This window comes from Gopherus evgoodei, chromosome 14 (genome assembly GCF_007399415.2).
Source record: "Gopherus evgoodei ecotype Sinaloan lineage chromosome 14, rGopEvg1_v1.p, whole genome shotgun sequence".
NCBI classification, from domain to species: Eukaryota; Metazoa; Chordata; order Testudines; family Testudinidae; genus Gopherus; species Gopherus evgoodei.
Window position 1 is genome coordinate 13,507,286 of NC_044335.1, and position 19,894 is coordinate 13,527,179.

Genomic DNA, 19,894 nt, shown 5'->3' on the forward strand with positions numbered 1-19,894 from the left:
GAACAAGTTCTCAGCATCAGTGCTGCCCTTTTCTGGAGGCCCCGCAGCCAGGGGTCATTTATTTCGGTTCTCTTCCTTTGTGTAAATGAAGAGGGGAGTGTTGGCCTGGTCTACACTACGTGTTTAAACCGATTTTAGCAGTTAAACCGATTTCACGCTGTACCCGTCCACACTGTGAGGCCCTTTATATCGATATAAAGGGCTCTTTAAATCGATTTCTGTACTCCTCCCCGATGAGAGAAGTAGCGCTAAAATCGGTATTACCATATCGGATTAGGGTTAGTGTGGCCACAAATCGACGGTATTGGCTTCCGGGCAGTATCCCACAGTGCACCACTCTGACCACTCTGGACAGCAATCTCAACTCGGATGCAGTGGCCAGGTAGACAGGAAAAGCCCTGCGAAATTTTGATTTTCATTTCCTGTTTGCCCAGCGTGGAGCTCTGATCAGCACGAGTGGCAATGCAGTCCCAAATCCAAAAAGAGCTCCAGCATGGACCGTATGGGAGATACTGGATCTGATCGCTGTATGGGGAAACAAATCTGTTGTATCAGAGCTCCGTTACAGAAGACGAAATGGCAAAGCATTTGAAAAAAAAATCTACAGGCTACACAGTGCTGCGTGACAAGCGTAATGGGAAGCCAGAGACTCAAATGGACGCTCCTGGAAGGAGGGAGGGGGTACTGAAGACTCCAGCTATCCCACAGTCCCCAGCAGTCTCCGAAAAGTATTTGCATTCTTGGCTGAGCTCCCAATGCTTGTAGATTCAAACACATTGTCCAGCGTGGTTCAAGGTAGAGCTCGTCAATTTACTCCCTCCTAACCCTAACCCTCCCCCACCACGTGAAAGAAAAGGGAAAGAAATCATTTCTTGACTTTTTTCAATGTCACCCTATGTCTACTGAATGCTGCTGGTAGACGCGATGCTGCAGCAGTGACGAGCAGTATCTGTTCCTCTTCCCTCCCTGGTGCCAGATGGTACAACATGCTTGATTACTGCTGAATACCCCTGGCTGGCCTCAGGGGCACCTGGGTAAAAATAGGAATGATTCCTGGTCATTCCCAATAGATGGGACAGAACGGCTGGTAACTGTCCTCATCATAGCAACTGGGGGCTCAGCTCCATCAGCCCCCTCCCTTTCCTGTGTAAAGAAAAGATTCTGTCCTTCCTGGACTGTCATAGCAGCGGCATACTGGGCTTCTCTCCCCCGCACCGCTTAATGTCCTGCCTCCCCCTCATTTTATCTCACTAACACGTCACTGTTTCTTATTCCTGCATTCTTTATAACTTCATGACACAAAATGGGGGGGGCACTGCCATGGTAGCCCAGGAAGGTTGGAGGAGGAGGGAAGCAACGGGGGGGGGGGGTTATTGCAGGGGCACCCCCTGTGAATGGCATGTAGCTCATCATTTCAGCGGGATCTGACATGGAGCAGCTGTGCCCTCTGATACACTGGTTCTCTAGTACACTTGCCCCATATTCTAGGCAGGACTGACTCTTTTTAGAAACAATAAAGGAGGAATTGACTCAGGGAGTTATTCCCAGTGTTGCTTTTGCGCCCCTGGCCGCTCTCAGCCAGGGGCACCCATGATAGTAGCAGACAGCACAGAAGGACATATAACCATCATCTCATTGCCAAATTACACTGGTAGCAGACAGTACAGAACAACTGGTAACTATCTCTGCTATCATGCAAAAGCAAATTAATGCTGCTGTGTAGCGCTGGAGTATCGCCTCTGTCCGCGGCATCCAGTACACATACAGTGACTGTAAAAAAAAAAAAAAAAAAAGCTGAATGGGCTCCATGGTTGCCATGCTATGGCGTCTGCCAGGGCAATCCAGGGAAAAAGGGCGTGAAATGATTGTCTGCCGTTGCTTTCCCGGAGGAAGGAATGACTGATAACATTTACCCAGAACCACCTGCGACAATGATTTTTGCCCCATCAGCCACTGGGCTCTCAACCCAGAATTCTAAGGGGCGGGGCAGACTGCGGGAACTATGGGATAGCTATGGAATAGCTACCCACAGTGCAACACTCCAGAAATTGACGCTACCCTCAGACCATGGATGCACACCGCCGAATTAATGTGCTTAGTGTGGCCGCGTGCACTCGACTTTACACAATCTGGTTTATGTAAACTGGTTTATGTAAAATTGGAATTATCCCATAGTGTAGATGTACCCTCACTCTCAGCCTATAATCAAGGCAGCAAAATTAGAATTAAAGGTCTGTTTATATGGAGAATAGGATTTGGTTTCACATTGACAATGACGTGGCATAGTGCATTGCTGGCTGTGATTTTCAGCTAACTAAACTTGAAAGGGTATTTTACTGTGGGTATTCCCATTGATTCTAGTAAATAAATTGAGATCACACATATTTGACTAAACCCATTAATTAGCTGGAGAGGTTCATTGCTGCACAACCCACTGTGTTTTGCATTGATGTTGGTATGGAAAATAATCTCTAGTTCTAGATATTTTCTGTGTCAGATTGCCCCACTTCTGTTATGATCCAAATACTGTTCTGGTAAGATGGGATTTCACATGAACAGAAATAACCTGAGCATCAGACCTTGCATGGAATATCCCTAAGGGGAACTGGAGTTGGTTACCCTTTGCATTTTGCCTGTGGATACATAGCAAATGCCCATTGTTTATAACTAAATGAATGTTACAGATTAGAGATGAAAAAAGTTATAGGTCACTTAGTCCATTTTATTCCCAGGTTGTTTCTTAGCTGTGTATATTTTCTATTGCTTTGTTCAATCTAATTTGACATGACTCAAGTAAAAGGGCTAAACTTCTCTTCAGTGTATCCATATAAGGTCTGGAAAGATTCAAGTAAAACTTATCCTGATGTGGAGAGCTGGCTCAAAGCTTTCCATAACACTTAAGGCCCCGTGTGGGGCTGCACTAGGGTGAGGGGAGAATGATGGAAAATCCTGCAAGAGGTCATTTAGGGCTATCCATGCCAGCTGCCCAGAGAAAGCAAAGGGTCACAAAACCCACCACTACAAAGATCCATTATCACCATACCCAAGTAGCATATAAGCACATTATCCACCATTCCAACCTGTAGGCAGAAGTACTGGATACATGAGTTCCTGCACCCTTTCCTCAGTTGAGAATGGATTTTACTTTCAAATCACCCAAAGTCTTTAGACACATTTATAATAAATATCTAGCTCTTAAATAGCACTTTTCAGTAGTATATCTCAAAGCACTTCACAAACTTTTAATGTACTTACCCTCACAAACCCCCTGTGAGGTACAGAAGAATGATCATAACCCCTATTTTTATAGATGAGGAACAGGGTGATTAAGTGACTTGCCCAAAGTCATGCAGGAAGTCTGTTGCAGAGCAAGGGAATTGAATGCAGGTGTCCCAAGTCCTATGCTATGGCTTTAACCAGTGGATCATCCTTCAGGTAGACAATGTAGTGAACAAGCAACTTTAACCTGGCAGTAGCAGGCCTATGTTATTAATGGATTTATTATTTATTTCCATAATGTGTATTTTCTGTCATAAATACAGTTTAATTTTTCTTTTCAAGCTGCTTTGTTGCCCAATGTTGGATTAGAATGTTACATCTGGTTGCACCAGTCACATTCTGTTAGACAATATAAAACAATCTGACTTGGTGACATTTAATGTCATTTAATCTGAGGAAAGCTGTTTTCTTTTTAAGAAAACAACCCCCCCCCAACAAATAAAAGCATAAGCATTACAGAAGTTGTGACATGATGAGAGAAAAGTCTCTTTCAATACTTAACCATAAAGGTCAGGATCTGCTACTCATGTCTTGTTTGCAAGTAAAATAGCATGCTACCATGTGGCTGTCAAAAACCTCAGCAACCCAGACAGATTTCTGACAAATAATTCTGAGAGCTCTCACCAACTGAAAAGCTACCTTGTTTCCTCTTTTGTCTCTAAAATGTTTCCCCCTATTCACAGTTACAATGGGAGCAAAGTAATGGCATTAGAAACTATCATGCTATTAAAAAGAACTATAACGAGCATTATATTTTGTGCTTTCTGGGGAATTTGTGAAATGGCAGCAGCCTAACTTAGCAATTAATAATTTGAAACTTCTGACTCGATAAACCGCTTGCTTCTCTATTGCAACCATTAGTCTTTATGCATTATTAAAAAATTAAAAGATGTACTATGTTGTTCTCATGTCTTAGGGGCTCAGTTTTCCTAATTTAAAGAAGATTTTGTCAGCGAAATGTAACTGGTGAGACAAAATGCAGAGCTGGATTTTTGTATGCACAAATTTTACTCTTTTCTGTATACCCTGTATAAGTGAGAAAGTACATGAATGCATGTGCACAGATTAGGATTTAAACACATGCGTTGTACAGGTATACAACATGGTTATATTCACAAATCCAAACCAGTGCAAATACATTATTTTGTCCACTTAAACTGGGATTTGAACAAGTGAGGTGAAATCCTGGCCCTGTTGAAGTCGATGAGAGTTGTGCCATTGACTCGAATGAGGCCAAGCTATGACCTTTGGACTATACATTTCATTCTTGTTCAAAAGTTTTGCACCTTTTTCGCATAACAATTTTGGTCACACTAAGCAACTCCGTATAGGGAGATGATTTGCTTTGCAAATGGGATATGGTAGTTAAAAGTTGGCAGAATTTAGCCTTAAGGAAACCATTTTTTAAAATTCAAATATATTCAGATTCCTGTTTGTTTACATTGAAACTGTTCAGTGGGGGGATCATAGTGTTAAGAGATAACTGTATATGTGTGTGGTAAGTACATGTACCATTTAAAATTCAAATACAGAATGGGGAGGTTATTGTAAGAACTGTATGTGCCTAAGCAGATATGAAAGAATTATCATGCTTTTATTCACTCCTCACGGTTCATATTACTATTTGGAGCTGTGCCATAAATTACCTTTGCATTTAGCATGAAAAATGCCAAGGTTTTAGAAGAAAAAAAATATGTATTAGTTTTATTTACTTTCTCTATACAATATCTGTTGATACAAAAGCTGATTTACCTGCTGAGGGTGATTAACATAAGGTATGTTTATATTACACGCTTTTTTCAGTGGCATGTAGTGTAGCTATGCATGTAGCTTCCCAGCATGGATATAAACAGCATTGTAGCTTGTGAGGTGCAGCTTAGGCAGGTAAAGACACGCCTGAAGAGAGCGGGTATGTATGTGAATACATATCTTACGTGATTCTCTACTCACCCAAGATTTGCCTCCATGTCTACATGGCTATTTTTAACAGTGTCGTGTCCGGCTATCTCCCCGCTGCTGGAGCCTTTCTCCACCATAAAAAAAAGGCTCTGGTCAGGAAAGTCTCAGGCAGCTGCAGTCTTTTCCAACAACAGAGAGAGACTCTTATCAATGGGAGAAAGCTCTTGAAGGGGGTTTCTCTGACACGTTGTTACACACCACAATGTGGACAAGGCCTGCTTTTCACTGCAGCATGAACCTACACATACACTGCACGTCACCATCACTATGAAATAGTCAGAGTGTGGCAGCCTATGCATAACAGGAACAGAGATGGACATCTGTCACGTGACAGGGTATTGACCTATTATAACCTAGGCCTGTGTCAGGTGATTAGGGCTGGGAAATAAAACCAAAACCAAAACCTCAACACCTAGCACCAATGGTGGGCAACCTGTGGCCCACAGGCCACATGCAGTCCATCAGGGTGATCCTCTGGTGGGCTGCAAGACAGTTTGTTTATACTGACCATCTGCAGGCATGGCTACCTGCATCTCCCAGTGGCCACAGTTCGCTGTTCCCAGCCAATGGGAGCTGGGAGAAACAGTGCAGGCCACAGGGATGTGCTGGCTGCCGCTTCCCACAGCTCCCATTGGCTGGGAACGATGAACCGCAGCCAATGGCAGCTGCGGGTGGCCTTGTCTGTGGACAGTCAATGTAAACAAACTGCCTTGCAGCCCGACAGTGAATTCCTTTGATGGGCTGCATGCAGCCCGTGGGCCGCAGCTTGCCCACCACTGCCTTACACAGTGTCAGAAGAGAACTGAGGGGGAGGTGGGATTGTTACTGCCCACTCTGCCCCTATACTTACCTATGAGGGCCTGGGGGAAAACTTCCCCACTGCAGATGTTGTGTTGGACTGTATATACTGGACCCTCACAAGACTCAGGGATGGTACTTTAGTTTGTAGCATCATGGCCTTTTGGCTTATGCTGCAAGGGGAAACATTTGTAATTTAGCAGCCCCTGCAAAGTACTGCTTTGGCCCCAAGAGCAGCCTGAATTGGAAGTGCCCTTGCCTTGGGCTGTGCCTTCTGTACAACACCTGGACGCCTCACACAGAATCCCAAAAACTGGAACAAAGGCATCTTTAGGAGGAATCCTAACAGGGAAGAGGAAGAAGTGACTGCTGTGTTCCCAACTCTTCCTGAAAGCAAGCGATATTTGGAGAGAAATTGGAGAGTGAAACCCTCCACACTGCTGCGTGTGGCAGACTCAGACCTCCTGGAGATGTACAGTATGCTCCAATGGGAGTATGAAGGAAACAGCAAACTGCAGTTGGAATTATCAACTTTACTCCCCTGTTTCTTTCTGTCTCTCTCTAGCAACTCTAATGAGACTGTGAGGGTGTACCCAATAAGGCTTCATGGGAATATGCTTATGAATATATATATAATATAACTGGAATATGTTTTATGCCACATATACCAGGTAACATATCTATGTAAAGGTTATGATTTTCTGAATACATTCCTCTATTTGTATGCATGTATCATTTTTGTACTTGAAGTTAGGAATATTGGCTGTATACTTGCTTGATAGCCTTAGTAAAGCATTTGGTCAGCTTCTTGAGAAAGGAATGTTCAAATTAAGTGCCCAATGAAGAATCACTTAAGCCAAAAATAAACTTGAAGATGCCAATCCACATCGGAGCTTTCCCAGGAATGTGGCTTGGCTGGGAAGAAACTCAGGCATGTATGGACATGTGGCTTGCCCATGTGACTCCAAAACTCCATCTTGGAGCTGGACTTCGCATAGGAGAGAGGAGGGGTCTCCACCCTCAAGAGAAAGTCTACTTAAACCCCTGGGGGACCCCCTCCATTTTGTCTTCAGCTGGCTAAAGAGACAGCCTCTCCAACCCCAAGGATACCTGAAAGAGACTGGAACAACAGACAGTAACTACAGGGCTTGTGAGTGATTGCTGGACCCAGACTAGCAGCAGACTAGTCTGTAAAAGGAAGCTTACTGGAACTGGTGAGGTTTTATTTGTATTCAGTTTTCTAAGGCATAGACTTGTGTGTTTTATTTTATTTTACTTGGTAATTCACTTTGTTCTGTCTGTTACTACTTGGGACCACTTAAATCCTACTTTCTGTATTTAATAAAATCACTTTTTACTCTCTCTATCAGTGTTATAGAGGGCGAAGAATTTATGAGTTTGCCCTGTATAAGCTTTATACAGGGTAAAATGGATTTATTTGGGGTTTAGACCCTGCTGGGCATCTGGGTGTTAAAGACAGGAACACTTCTGTAAGTTGTTTTCTGTTAAGTCTGCAGCTTTGGGGCACGTAGTTCAGACCCTGGGTCTGTGTTGGAGCAGACTGGCGTGTCTGGCTGAACAAGACAGGGTGCTGGATTCCCAGGCTGGTAGGGAAAGCAGAAGCAGAAGTAGTCCTGGCACATCAATTGGCAGTTCCCAAGGGGGTTTCTGTGATCCAACCCATCACAGAGTCTTCAATTATTTGTTCCCCTTTAAAGGAACACTGTCAAGATAAAAGTTGCATTCAGAAACAAATCCTTACCTGAGCTATTAATAATCCCCTAGAATTTTAAAGAGCAAATTCACTTAAGTTGTTTGTTTGTCTTTTGCATTTCATTCAGTTTGGATAATGATCCAGTCAGTTTTAACTCCTAGGGTACTTGCTGTAGCACAATGTCATTATGTCTGAGTTTCCAGCACGTCAGGAAAATGCTTTAATTGAAGAGGAAAAAACAGGTTTTCTTTGACATTTTTTCTGTTCATATTAGGTGAGTGCATGTGTGGGAGGGAGGTGGGAGTGAACTACTAGACAGTGCTGCTCAAATCTAAATGGATCTCTCCTGGGGCTTGCTTGTACTTGTTAGTTTGACCATTAGACTAATCACTGAAGCCCAGATTTTTAAAAATAATTAGGCATTGTTCAGTGTTGCAAGGCCTAATTTAGGAGCCTAATCGCTTTTTAAAATGAAACTCCAGCTAGTCAGTTAGGCCTTGTAAGGCTGAGAAGAGCAATGCCTAAATATCTTTACAAATCTGGGCATAATTGTCTGTTTCCCCCCATGTATGTGCCGTTGCATATACTTTCTCACGGGGAGAGGATACTGGACTAGATCAACCACTGGTCTGATCTGACATGGCAATTGTACATGCTGCTACAAAGAGAAACCAAGTCCCTGAAAGTGCTCTGCTAACAACATAAGCTATTGTAGTTTAAGGTGTCTGTTTACTCTGATTTCCTTTTTTGCCTTGCTTGAGTTTTATCTGATAGTAAAGCCTCCACTAGCTTCATTTAAAAACAATTTTTTTTATGTTTAGACTTATTAACAATGTTACCTTTTGTTTATGTACCACTGAAATAAGCACAGTTCTTTGCTGTTTAACATATTTTGACAAGTTTCGATGACAGTTAGACCAGGTGATACACAGCTCAAACTCTTTTTTTCCAACCCCCTCTCAAATTTCTGATGATACTGATTTGCTTTCATGCTGTTAGAATGCAATACTCCGCACCATGGCTAAGACACAGGCATGCACATAAAACTGATATTTTCACCTCTTGCTAAATTTTCTAAATTAAAAAAAAATTATTCCCAGCAATTTCAGCTCCAGATATGACCAACTCTGTATTCTGAAATTGTACAAGCACTTGTATATTTGATAACTTACTGGCTCACACTTTGTTTCAATGAAAGCTTATATTCACCAGCCAGGTTATCGATTAAAAGAAAATATGAATGAAATGGAAAATTTAGGGCAGATATTGTAGCTGTAATTGTCACAGGTTCTGCTGTCGCCTCACTAGCTTAGTGCCATACTTCTTAAAAGCACTTCTGATTGGTTTGTGCTCTAGCTCAGCCAGGAAAAAATCCTGAAAATTATGAACATGGTGAAAAATAAAGAACTGAGCATCGAAGGAGCTTTGGATTTGGCACAGAAAGAGATGCATGTAGAAAAGGAAGCAATGAATATGGCATTCCCGATGGTAAGATTGCTCACTTTTAAAATATATTCTACAATAATTTCAAACTGTGTGTCTAATACTCGTATATGATCCGGATCCCCCTCCAGTTGCTTTGTGTCGTTCTGGCAGTGCACAGCAACTGCAAATGGAATGGATCTAGTTTCTTGGGATTCCTTCAGTATAAGAGTCCTCAAGAGGGGTATGGCAACCATAGGCACTCCTGTGATGCCAGTCTGTATGGCACCTAGTGGAGGAGACATGGCTGGGAGTAAAGGGACAGGTCCCCGGCCTCCGAGGGTAGTCTGATGTAAGTTAGAGCAACTTTTACTTATGCCTGGGATTGGCTTGGTCCTTTGCCCACCAAAGATAAGGGGAGCATAACAGTGGCTTAAAGGTGCCTTTTCCCCTATCTGGATCTTGTACTGAGCACAGGTCAGCTGAGCCAAGGGAATCTAGGCCCAGTCCAAGGTATTTGGGTTCCTAACTTAAACTGATTTTAGTAGAGTTCTTAGGGAGGTATCTGGAGCCATTTCTAGACTATATGGGTGCTACGGAGGCATAGCGAGGGCACTGTAGCTATGCTGCTATAACCCTGTAGTGTAGATGCAGACTATACTGGCAGAAGGGGTTTTTCGATTGCTATAGTAACTTCCCTTCCCCAAACAATAGTACTAAATTGAGGGAAGCATTCTTTCATTGACCCGGCTGTGTCCATGCCGGGGGTTAGGTTGGCTAGCTCTGGCACTCAGATGTGTGGCTTTTCCACACCCTTGACCACTATAGCTATGGCAACATAAGTTTTTAGTGTAGACCAGGCCCGAGCACATGACGTGGCACGCTCCATTTGACTTGGCACAAAGACTGGATTTATTTGCCACTAAAACCTCCACTAGGTTCATTGAAAAGCAATAAATAACTGATAACTTCCTCTTTTGTTTATGACACATGGAATAAGCTGACACCGTGCAGCTCAGGTAGGAGTAGAAGTGAGTTGAAATGGAGCAAAAGCACAAGCTCTATGCTGGTGTCATGTAAAGTGTGGATTTGAGTCCAGACACTCCTTCCTCATCGCCCAGTTCCCATCCTCTTCCTCCAATGGGCATTTCCTTGCTCCTACTTCTCAATCTGGTTCTTTCCCTTCCTACTCTCCTTCAGTTTTTCCAGGTATCTCCAACTCCTCCTTCTGCTCTCCAATCTTTATAGCATGATCTCCCTCCAGTCACCATCAGAATTCATCAGGTTTCATTAATATTTCAACCTCTGCAAGCCTGTTAGGGCTGGACTTTGAAAACTGGCCTCTTCATGGGAATGTCTATGAGAAATCTTCACACAATGATAATAGCACAATTTGAAAATATTTTATGTTAGAGAAGCTGTTAGTGATTTTTGAGAGATGGGAGTCATCAGGCCTCTTCTAAATTCCTTTGGGGTTTGCTTTTTAATAAGTTCTTATGCTGCTTAATAAGTGCTCTGCTTGCATGTGATTCATCTAGAAGGAGGAAAAAAAGTAAGCAGCAGTTTGGTGTCCTCTTGCAACACAGAACTGAACAGTCTATCAGCTGGGGATTAGCCAGGAACATAGAAGGCTGCATGGACATCATTTTCTTCAAGTGATGAAACAAAGTGAAGTTAGAACTAGCAATTATGGACCCAGATCTTAATGGTTCTTACTCACTTTTTTACTAATTGCTTTTGCCCAAGTAAAAAATTGAGTGACTGAGAACTGGTTTGTGGTGCTTGTAGTTATGTGATATTATCATTTTGTTTTCTGCATACTACAGCTTAACATTTTTGGACCGTTGTCAGCAGAGGCAGCTGCCATTTTGTGAGTCTTTCTGCATTCCCTAAATCTAAAGTAAAAGCAGTTCATACTGCAGGTAGATGGTTGCTCTCTGTGTAAGTAATTCAGAATTTGGTTCTTGGTGGTTTAGACTTTATAGCTCTGTGATATGAGATAGGAGAGCTGTAAGGATGATTGTATCAAAAATTTCAGGTTGTATGAATGTCTCTCTTTAATTTTACAACACTAAAGAGGTTGTGTTGATGTGAGTTAATACACCAGAATAAGTCTTTGTTGCAGCAGAAATTCCCTCTCTTATAGTTAACAGGACATTGATATGGATGATGTGTTCTAGAAATAACACATTATAAGTGTTTTTTTCGCTACTGCCCACAGTACCATAGTCTATGATAATTAAACTGAGTGCTAAATCAAACTTGAACACAGTTATATCCTCATCTTCGGTGCACAAATACAGAGCACATTATCCTATAGCTTGTAAAATCAGTACATGTAAGTGCAATAGCCAGGTGATAAATTGTGCACCCCAGCATTTATGGGCATAGGCAAATCCTATATCTCTAGTTCTACTTCATCCTGTTCAGTAATCTGATGATGAAAGTGACTTTCTACAAAGGTTGATGTCCTTTTAGCTTGCTAATTTGATTAATAGATTGGCTATTGCATTGTACGAAATACATTTAGTAGAATTCTGAGGTCTCTGTTTCCACCTTACTACCTGTTCTCAATTCTATTTCTTCTTCTTTCTCTCTCTTTCTCATTCCTTCTCCCTCTCATGATATCGCCTTTAGCTTCAGTTACTTCAGTAGAATTTGTGAATGCTTGGCATGTGTGAAAATCAAGCCATTATGGTGGCACAATTCTTCCCAGTGACAAAGCCTCTGGCACCGTTGACATATTGCACAGAGGGGGACTTCACTCAAGAATCTTAATGAATGTCATATTAACATGTATTGAAAGAACATAAGATTTTCGTTGATATCAATAATGTTTTCCAGGATTCGCAGGATTTGCTGACTGGTTCACAGTTCAACTTCAGTGTCTACAAATACAAACGATATAGGTGGCAGAAACGAATTTTGCAGGTAACTTCATGAATACAACCTCTTGCCTCTGCAGAAATATTGCACATACTATATTTTTGCATAAATGTGAATGTGGGTTTAGTATACTCTGTAGTCCAATATATCGCCTGAATTAAAATCCAGTGGAAATGTTTGAAATATTAAACTAATTCTCTGCCTTTTAGACCAAAAGTTCTGTGCAATTAATATTTGATACCTCCTCTGTTGGGGAATTATAACCTGTAGGTTGTAGGATGGACTTGAAGATCTAAGACACCTTTCATCTCTAGCTATTGTGCTCCATGACAAAAATATTTGATTGTGATGGTTTCCCTTTGCACACTGTTCTTCATTTACAAGTTGACACTTATAAAAGTGATTATTTTCTTTTAAAATTTCCTTTGACAGCATGTCTCTCTAGTAATGATCTATAAATCCTACCTGTGCACTTCAGAACTAAGGAAGAGATTTTCAGATATGCCTGGGGGATTTAGGTACACAAGTCCTATTGAAAGTCAGTGGGACTAGTTGCTCCTAACTCCTTTGTGCATTATTGAAAATCTCTGCCCAAAGTTCTGATCTACAAACCATTACGTTAAGATTTAGCTACTTAGTTTCTAAAACATTCAGATATTTTTCAAATCACAAACCTGATTTCCTGATTATTTTAGAAAGTTTACAACAGCTTTGCAAACCCAGTAAAACAGCAAACTATACCGCTCTTCCCTCCTGCCCCTGCCCTTGACTGGGCCAAGCCCTCATCTGGTGTAAATTGACATAGCTCTAATTCACATCTCATTTAACCAGCAATGCCCGGTGTGCTCAGAATGGATTCACACAATCTGTGCTGGGATGAAGTGAGTCCAGTCAGAGTAAGGGCTTGTCTGCATGCAAAATATTCTGCTTGAACTAGACTCTGTTTCTGTGCAAGAAAGATAATAACCTAGGCTATGTCTACGTTAAAACACTACATCAGCGGGAGAATTCTTCTGTCAACCTACCTACTGTCTCTGAGGGAGGCGGATTAACTACAGTGAAGGGCGAAACACATCCATTGCTATTGTGAGGCCTGGTCTATACTAGGAAATTAGATCAGTTATAATGACATCGCTCAGGGGTATGAAAAATCCACACCGCTGAGTGACACAGTTAAATTGGCCTAGCCCCAGAGAATTCTCACAACGACCTAGCTGCCACCTTGAAGCCCTCCCATCAGCGTAGGTAGCGTCTTCACTGAAGTACTGCTGTTTTAAGTGTAGACATAATATCACATTCCAGGGTGCAATCAAAACAAGTGAGGGGCTGTCACCACCTGCCCTGCAATCTTAGGTGCCTCACAATGCTTTGCTGTTGTAGCTCCCCTACTGGGCTGTTCACAAACAGCCATACAGCATGCTGGTCACCCCCTGAATGTCTGTGTATAGCTACAGTTCTGGTCCAGCGACACTGAATCCAGCAGTTTGTCAGCAACACACCAGCAACACTCTGGCTTCCAGCAGCCTTGGTTACTGCTTGCCAGGCAACCCCAACATATATCCAGTCCTGAGTTTCCCTCAAAATGTGAGTTCTGTACCATGCAGCCCTCTCCTGGGTGGTTCCAATATTAGAAGTCCATTGTCCCTGTAAGGGGTCAATGTACAACACTTTACTACTGTATTAGTAGATTAGTTTCTGATTAAAGAATAAAACAAATGTATTTAACTACAAAGAGGTGGGTTTTAAATGAGTACACGTATAAGATACTAAAGTAAGAAATGGTTACAAGAGAAATAAGATGAAAATGCTTCCTAGTAACTAAAACTTAATAAACAAGACTTGGATCAAGGTAAAAATAGTGCCACATATTCTCAGCAATATAGCTGATCAAATTCTCAAGTAAGGATCTGCCCTCAAAGGCCAAAAGGCAGGTTCCTTTGTTGTCTTAGGTGAAAGAGAAAGTGTGTGTGTGAGAGAGAGAGTATATCTGGGGTGTTTTTTGCCCCTCACTTTTATAGAACAGTCACCCTTCGAAATGTATTTTCCTGAGCGTTACCCGTAAATAAAGTTTGTTCCCACTCTGAGGACAGAGACATGGAGCCTCATGGTGAAAGAAGTTCCATGATGTTGTTTGTTAAAATGCAGATCAATCTGTTTTTGCTCCCCTCCATTGCTAAAGAATGGCCACTTGACTGGTGATTGCCAATCAACTTTGACACCTGGCTAGAGGCATCAGCCTGTTCTTTGCCCAGTAATTAATGCTCCAGTGAGAAGATTATTCCACTAGCCTGTGTTGCTGCTGTAGAACAAACTCTTGCACTGGTTTATTTCAAAGAAAACAATGCTTCAGAATGATGAATTGATGTATATTTATCAAAGAGATAAGGAAAACGCAGATGCACTAAATATATATTTCTTTGGTAACTACAGTAAATACAAGACAGTGGTTGGATAAGAAAAAGTTTGTTCTTAATTCTAATTGTCAACAGAACAGATACGTTTTCTCAGTTTTCCCTTTAGCCAGGAACCAAAATACTTCATGTTAATATTGGTGATGGGCCCTTCCTTGTTAATGAAGGGAAGGAATGAAATCAAATGAGAAAGATATTTCTCTTCCAGATTGATTTTAACACAGAGACCATTTTTAACATTGAGAAAGGGATCATCAAGAAACAGTTCCCATTTTCACAAGTTAAATCCTATGAAAACAGTGAAGGGAGGCGCTTCAGCATTGCATTTCATGAGCGTGCGGATTATGAGCTGGAAGCAATGTCTCTTGAAGATAAAAGAAAAGTAGGTTAATCTGCAGTAATAACTTATTTATTTTCATCAATTTAATATTAAGATATGCTATGTGTTGTGCAAATGGAGAGTCTGATGTATACTTAATATATTTTTTTAACAGACTTTCACCTGATTTACACCTTAGTGATTGTACTGGGTTTACATGGGACATAGGAATGTAAGTGTAGGGCAGAATTCAGCATCAAATGCTTCTATTTTCAGACAGACCTGTAAGGTGGCTCATTGGAAAGGGGAACCCTTTAACTCTGAAGAGAGAGAGTCCCTCATGATGAGAGCTAACTAGTAGGTACAATTTTCCACCGAGTCAATGGATGAGACATTCCCTCAGTTGTACAGTTGTGTTCTTAGTCAGCCTCCTTTGAGTCAGGGGCATGTGGCATATGTAGTCATGTAGCTGTTACATATTTCGCTTTTGCGTGCTGCATCTTTAAATGACTAAGGAGCTGTCTGTCTGTAGGAGCAGCTGCCATTTTGTTTGTGCAGCATGCTAGCAAGAAGACACACTTTGCTCTCTCAGGGAGACATCACATTTCTTATTTCCCTGTTGTGTTATTTTCCTTAATCCAAATCAAAAGTCATTAAGTAAATGGCTGCTCTTAGTGTAGGGAAAGCATACCATAAATGAAAGCAGAATATGACCTGAGGAGTTCTTCTGTAACTTACTCTAGTGTTAAAGAAACATGTCTAGCTTTGTGATTGGAGGTCCAGCACAAAGAAGATGGATTCATTTCTCTAATTTTAGCTGGAATGTGGTTGGGTCGGGAGACTATTTAAACAAACCAATTCACTTCTCTCCCATTACTTGTACTTGAACTCAGACTCAAACCTAAACTTCTCCAGGCCGCTGTTTCATCTTTATATGAGAAAAAAATATGTAGATATTTATGAGAAAAATGAGCTGAGGCCATCCTCGGGTTGCAGAAAGAGCCAGAGGTTTCAGTCTTTCCCCAGTAAAATACAGTGAGTGGCAGGAGCTAAAAGTAGTGGGAACAGAACATAATTGAAAACCAACTTGGATACAGTTACTGGAGCTTGCAGTAACTCTGCAGCTTAACATTGCAAGGACTCATGCGAACCCTTCTCTGGTTTGGAGGCTTGCAACTTGTGAGTTTCCCTTTAAGTTTCAGGTTCAGATAAATCCTAAATTTCACACTGAGTCTAGATAGATCTGGACTGAAGCAAACTCTCCATAAGGTCAGGGATGCTCAGGTCTGGAGTTTTGATTCAGTCCATTATATGGGAGGCATTAAAGCCACCTGCAAAGTTTGGGTTAGGATTCAAACTTTCACAATGCCCATGGGTGTTCTGATTCAGCCAGATGTAGAAGTGGAGCCAGCTACAGAGTTCAGATCTGATTCTGAACTCTCCCAAAATGTGGAGGGATTTTGGCTCTTGGGTTTTCGCTTGGGCCCATCTCTAATTGGAACCTTGCAAAGCTTTTGAGAGTTTGCAGGTTTTCCAAACAAAACCATATACTAGTTTAGATTTGCTCATTTTTCTGTCCAGGTTCATTTGAGACTAGACCTGGGTTCAACTGAAATGGGTCACAAAGTTGTCAATGAAGCCTCTCCGAGTCTAGAGTTTGGAATGAGACCTCAAACCAGACAAATGCTACCTGTGTATTAACTGAGTGCTTGGAGATTTGCAGAAACTAATTGTACATTAAGTAAGGAAACAATATGAGAACAGTAACAGAGAGATCTGTATTTGACAATAAGCCTTTTTAGGAGGAGGATATACCATGCTCACACATCTACATGTTTAGGAGTAGAGGCATACCAGCAAATTTGCATTGAGCTACATCACTTAGTTTATGTAAGATGAAATTAATCTCCCTCTTCAGATGTCCATTTTATTCATGGATATGTTTAAAAAAAATCCAACCCATTAACATAGGCTGCAAGAGTGCTGGTATGTAAAACATACACTAGCTACTGTCATTTATACAGATATCACACCTGGTGAACAAAGTTACTCGCAGTAATTCATACAGGAGACCTGCAGTGTCCTGCTCTGGAAGACCTGCCAAAGGTGATGTGATACATGAAGGACTACTGGATCTGCAGCAAGACAGTTTTGCATCTATTAAATGGGTGAAGTATGAAATATCTTTTTCTTATTGTAGCAATAATGTCTATCTCCCAGTTGCAGTAAGGGGGTGGATCTTTCACAAGCTCGAATAATTATCTAACACTAGGATTTTAACTTGTGGATCAAGAAATGTTGTTTTGGTTCACTTTTTGGATTCAAATTTAGTGAATCAGTCTATCTGAAATGAAGAACATATAAGGTAAGTATTGTTAGTAGGCTTGCAATAGCACCTAGCACAGTAGCGTCCGGGTGCATGACTGAGGCTTCTAGATGCTCTGCAATACAAATAAATAATAACGTGATTTTAATAGGTGAGCCTGGAGAATTTCCTTCTCTTTCATCTTCACCTTTTTTTCTTTTTACCTTCCTAACCACTCCATTTTCAACCACTAATCAAAAGAAGTAAAACTTCTGTCAAAGCAGCTAAAGAAGGTAAGTGTACACCGTAAGTTCTCTACTAGAGGACAGTTTTCTTTCACTGAACAAATGGCTGTTCTGCAGCCAATAAGTCATTCTCTGTTCTCCTCTTGGCTTCATGTAGAGATGACCAGCCACTGCCCTAAAACTTTAAAGATAACTTTAAAACTATGAATAATAATGTGCTAGGATTTAGACTGAACCTCCAACTTACACAGGCTACTAAATAGCCATCTGCTGGTAACAATGACTTTTTGTTACCCCTTGAGCTATTATTGAACTAGGAGCCTCTCAGCAAAGGCTTTAAATGCCTCTTCAGTTTATTCTGTTATGCCAGGTCATCCTGTCAAAAGATTTTTTATTTTTTTTGGGGGGGGGGGGCACGGAAGAGGCCTATGGGGACCCCTCATAATGCAAGAAAGAAAGAGAGAAAACATTTAACATGGTAATTATCTGCACATAGCAATTACCTCAAAAGAATTCAGAGTTCCAAGGAAATGATTTTAATTATTTTTAAAAGGTTACCACTGTATGTCTTGTAATCAGTATCCTCAAGAGCATCTTAGGATTTGCTACCCTGCTACATTTAACAGGTTTGCTAACAAACAAAAATTGAGTTTTATTTATCTTGCAAATCAAAGCCTTGGTTGCTTCCGACATTATATTAATTCTCTTTCTTTTTTTGGAAAAGTAAATAATAGTGGAGACACCCGGAGATCCTATTAAGCCATAAGTCCCCATTCTAAAGGAAGGAGCGATCAATATAATTGCCAGCTCCATTAAATAATTCTTATCACTTTGACTCAGCATGTAGGCATAGCTATAACTTACATTTAATGTTTTATGTTTTCTTCTTCCATAGTAACTAAACTTCTTTAAATTATACTCTACGGCCAGTGATGGGACAGTAGATGGGGAGGACTCTGAGTTACTACAGAGAATTCTTTCCCAGATGTCTGGCTGGTGGGTCTTGCCCACATGCTCAAGGTCTAACTGATCACCATATTTGGGTTTTGGAAAGGATTTTCCCCTGGGTCAGATTGGCAGAGACTCTGGAGGTTTTTCGCCTTACTCTGCAGCATGGGGCCTGGGTCACTTTCTCTACAAATTGAAGTCTTTAAATCATGATATGAGGACTTCAGTAACTCAGCCAGAGATTGTGGGTCTATTACAGGAGTGGGTGGGTGAGGTTCTGTGGCCTGTGTTGTGCAGGAGATCAGACTAGATGTTTAAACACCAACGATAAATAATTAAGCCTAACACCACGCCCATAAGGTAGTCTTTATTACCCCCATCTAATACATGGGCAAACTGAGGCAAGGAAGGTGAATGCCTTTCATGATATTACAGTGAACCAATGACAGATCCAGGAGCAAAACCCAGGAAGCTTGACTAAAGGGCTAAGAACTGTGCACATCCTACTATTTCTGTTATGCCATCTTCCCTCCATTCAGCCCCAACTGCTTATTTCTCTCATCTCCCTACTGTCTCTAATCTTTTAGATTGTAAACTCTTTGTGACAAGGGCTATAATTTACTATACATTAGTACAGCACCTAGCACAATGGAGTTTTGAGATTCTTGGCCTCTGGGTTCTACTGTAATGTAAGTATTAAATAATAACATAAGGCTCAAATTCCTCAACTCTAAATACTAGCCACGTTTCTGACCCACCTCTCCTTTCCCTGACTTAAGAACTATCTCCTCTGCAATGTGGAGGAAGAGAAAATACATGAGTGAATGCAAGTTAAACGATATAGAAGAAGGACAACACTTCACTGAAATTAAAGGCAGAGAAGGCAGTGTAGTCTTGTGGTTAGGGCATTGAACTAGGAGTCAGGAGACCTGGGTTGTAAACCTAGCTCTACTACTGACCTGCTGTGTGACTTTGGGCACATTTCTTCACATCTGTGGCTGCTTCCCCTTCTCTTGTCTATTTAGATTGTAAACTCCCAAGGACTGTCACACTATGTACAGACTACCTTATGGGTGTGGTGTTAATCTTAATTATTTAACGTTGGTGAGATGTTTTGTGATCCTTGGATGAAAGGTGAAATGGGAGTATGAAGACTTTTTGATAAAGAAATGTATCTTCTGCTGTTTAAAGCAGAAGGCAAGGCTAATGGTGATAGCGGTTAAGCGAGAACTGTGCTGATATCTCTGTTCCTTTGTCCTTGAGATATTTGGTGCAGCTAAGTGAAGGAGAACTGAGTTTATCTTGCATTGGCAACAATGGAGAGAACAAGAATGCAGACCCTGTAGCAAAGACAATTAATTTGTCAGATGGAAATGTGAGCATCGTTAAAGAGAATGGATATGATACTTTCTCCGTCCAGACCAAGGAACACAATTACTTGTAAGTATAGCTAGTAATTAATAATTTGATAAACAGGGCAATTAAAAATAAGGTTGAATAACCATGTCCCTAGGTGTCCAAAAGTAGGATATAGCAGCAAGAAAAATCAGGCTGTCAAAATCACGTGGATAAATGATTGGGTAACTGAGCTGCATAAGTGGGTCTCAA

At 41.2% G+C, this 19,894-nt stretch overlaps 1 protein-coding gene across 2 annotated transcripts in view; it reads left to right on the top strand.

Annotated features, from left to right (window-relative positions):
• Positions 1-19,894, top strand: part of LOC115635286 (formin-I-like) — a 57,402-nt gene that overhangs the window by 9,186 nt on the left and 28,322 nt on the right. For both annotated transcript variants that reach the window (XM_030533743.1, XM_030533744.1), the window contains exons 2-6: positions 9,107-9,238; positions 12,017-12,103; positions 14,678-14,851; positions 16,813-16,961; positions 19,550-19,726. In XM_030533743.1, the coding sequence (XP_030389603.1) occupies positions 9,107-9,238; positions 12,017-12,103; positions 14,678-14,851; positions 16,813-16,961; positions 19,550-19,726 (719 nt within the window). The remainder of the gene's footprint in view (positions 1-9,106; positions 9,239-12,016; positions 12,104-14,677; positions 14,852-16,812; positions 16,962-19,549; positions 19,727-19,894) is intronic.